Here is a 2,500-nt window from a genome sequence, read left to right as displayed (position 1 = left end):
TTGTGTCGGTGTTATTCGTGTCTGTCAGAGCGTGCATGTGTGTGTGTGTGTGTGTGTGTGTCTGTGTGTGTGCGCATCGCACCGTCCTCGCAGCGGAAGTCGGGCACCGCCACGTCCTGCAGCGGGATCTCCCGCAGGAAGGCGGGGCCCCGGCAGCGGGGGTTCCCCGTCACGATGCGCCGGCTGCGGAGCCACGCCCCGAACCAGGAGAGGCGACAGTCACACAGGAACGGGTTGGCAAGCAGATTCCTGAGAGCACGACACAGGTGGAGCAGGTGTGTTGGAAGACAGGGTGAGTGTGTGTTGGTGTGTGTGTCTGTTTCTGTGTGTGTACATGTGTGTGTGTCTGTCTCTATGTGTTTGTCTCTTTGTGTGTGTCTCTGTGTGTGTCTGTTTCTGTGTGTGTGTCTGTTTCTGTGTGTGTGTGTGTGTGTGTGTGTGTGTGTCTGTCTCTATGTGTTTGTGTCTATCTCTTTCTTTGTGTGTGTGTGTGTCTGTCTCTGTGTGTGTGTTTCTGTGTGTGTGTGTCTCTCTATGTGTTTGTGTCTGTCTCTTTGTGTGTGTATCTGTCTCTGTGTGTGTGTGTGTGTGTGTGTGTGTGTGTGTGTGTGTGTGTGTGTGTATCTGTCTCCGTGTGTGTTTCTCACAGCGTGGACATGTTGGGCAGTGTGTGTGTGTGTCTGTGTGTGTGTCTCACAGCGTGGACAGGTTGGGCAGTGTGTGTGTGTGTCTGTGTGTGTGTCTCACAGCGTGGACAGGTTGGGCAGTGTGTTGAAGGCTCCCGGCAGGATGCTGCTCAGCTGGTTGTCGTAGAGAGAGAGCAGCCGGACGTTGCTCAGACCCGTGAAGCTGCCGTTATGGATGCAGCTGATCTTGTTGTTCCTCAGCATCCTGCACACACACACACACACACAGACACACACACACACAGACACACACAGACACACACAGCTGAGCTCGTAAACCAAAGTTCAGCCGCTTTAAACGAGACTTATTTCCATATTTATAGGCATAACATACATAACGCATGTTGCCCACGCATCCGTACGTTTAGATTACATGGAGTGAATTCATTTAAATAAATTTCCACCGAGCACTTCCACTTCATGTGTTCACTGGGCACTTCACGGTCCTGCATTAAATGCGCCGTGCCCTTCTGGAGGACTCACAGCATGCGCAGCCCCTCCATGCCCCTGAACATGCCGCCCCTCACGGACTCCAGGTGGTTGGCCGTCAGGTGGAGCTCCGCGGCCGCCGAGGCGCCTTCGAAGGCCCCGTCCTCGATCTCGGAGATCTTGTTGTTGCTCAGGTTTCTGGAAGGAAAGAAGGAAACGCTCGCGTCACCTTTTGGGAACGCCGTGCCAAGTCCCAGCATGCACCATTCAGACAAAGTTTTGGCAAAAAATGAGTAATGTTTTCCATTTTTGAACCAAACGACAGTTCTTTTTGACTGAAACTCCTTCACAACATGCTGATGCTTTCTCTTAATCTGATTATTTAGGCCCTAATCTTTCCATAAAGTTGTGTTATTAGCATGTGGGCTGTTGTTAAGGCCGTGAACCAGACAGTTTGAACAACTCAGGGACGAGTAAAGGAGGCTTTTTTATGGGGGATCTGGCTCATAATCATACTGGATGTTCAAAGTTAGGATCACAATATGGTTTCACAAATAAATGTGGACGTAGTTTAGACTCCCAAAAGAATCTATATCAGTTTATATAAACGCTAAATTTAGAATATTTCCGCTGCTTTACCTTGCGAAAGCCTTGCGCTCGTCAAAGCCACCAGACTCCACTGATAAAAACAGTCATTTTTAGCTGGCAGGACTCGCGTGTTGCTGGTCGACCGTGGCCTCGCTCGCTTAGTTTGTTTGTGTTTATGTGACTTATAAATCCAAACTATGTCTTTAAAAAAACACCAAAGTCTCACAACAACACAAACTAACTAACCGAGCGAGGCCGCGGTCGACCAGCAACACGCGCGTCCTGCCAGCTAAAAATGACTGTTTTTATCAATGGAGTCTGGTGGCTTTGACGAGAGCTCAAACTCACATTGATTCTGTTTAAGACTCACACCCACACACACGCAAATGGACACGCACAAACACATACATACAGACACACAGACAGACATACACACACACACACACACACTTCCTCACTTCCAGGTCTCGGTGCAATGAGATCAAACAGAACTTCCCTTTGATTGAAGCTGTGTTCGTCATTGTTGTGTTTTGTGTGTTTGTGTGTGTTTTGTGTGACCTACATCTTCTTGAGTTGCGACAGCCCCTTGAAGGCTCCGGTGGCCTCCAGCACGGAGAGGTCGTTGTTGTTGAGGCGCCTCGGGACGGCAGAGAGGGCGAGGGCGAGGGCGAGAGAGAGAGAGAGAGAGAGAGAGAGAGAGAGAGAGAGAGAGAGAGAGAGAGAGAGAGAGAGAGAGCAGAGGAGAGAGCCGGCATGACAACACTCTCCTTAAAGTGCCCGTGAGTGTGTGTGTGTAC

At 50.1% G+C, this 2,500-nt stretch overlaps 1 protein-coding gene across 2 annotated transcripts in view; it reads right to left on the bottom strand.

Annotated features, from left to right (window-relative positions):
* slit1b (slit homolog 1b (Drosophila)) overlaps positions 1–2,500 on the bottom strand; it is a 37,918-nt gene that overhangs the window by 12,070 nt on the left and 23,348 nt on the right. For both annotated transcript variants that reach the window (XM_068595633.1, XM_068595632.1), the window contains 4 exons: positions 2,266–2,340; positions 1,170–1,313; positions 748–891; positions 83–249 (listed from right to left, as the gene is read on the bottom strand). In XM_068595633.1, the coding sequence (XP_068451734.1) occupies positions 83–249; positions 748–891; positions 1,170–1,313; positions 2,266–2,340 (530 nt within the window). The remainder of the gene's footprint in view (positions 1–82; positions 250–747; positions 892–1,169; positions 1,314–2,265; positions 2,341–2,500) is intronic.

This window comes from Clinocottus analis, unplaced genomic scaffold (genome assembly GCF_023055335.1).
Source record: "Clinocottus analis isolate CAN_PGR_092001 unplaced genomic scaffold, fCliAna1.0.p SCAF_31, whole genome shotgun sequence".
Classification (NCBI taxonomy): domain Eukaryota; kingdom Metazoa; phylum Chordata; class Actinopteri; order Perciformes; family Cottidae; genus Clinocottus; species Clinocottus analis.
The sequence above is the reverse complement of the archived record's forward strand: the minus strand, read 5'-3'. Positions and strand labels throughout refer to the sequence as shown.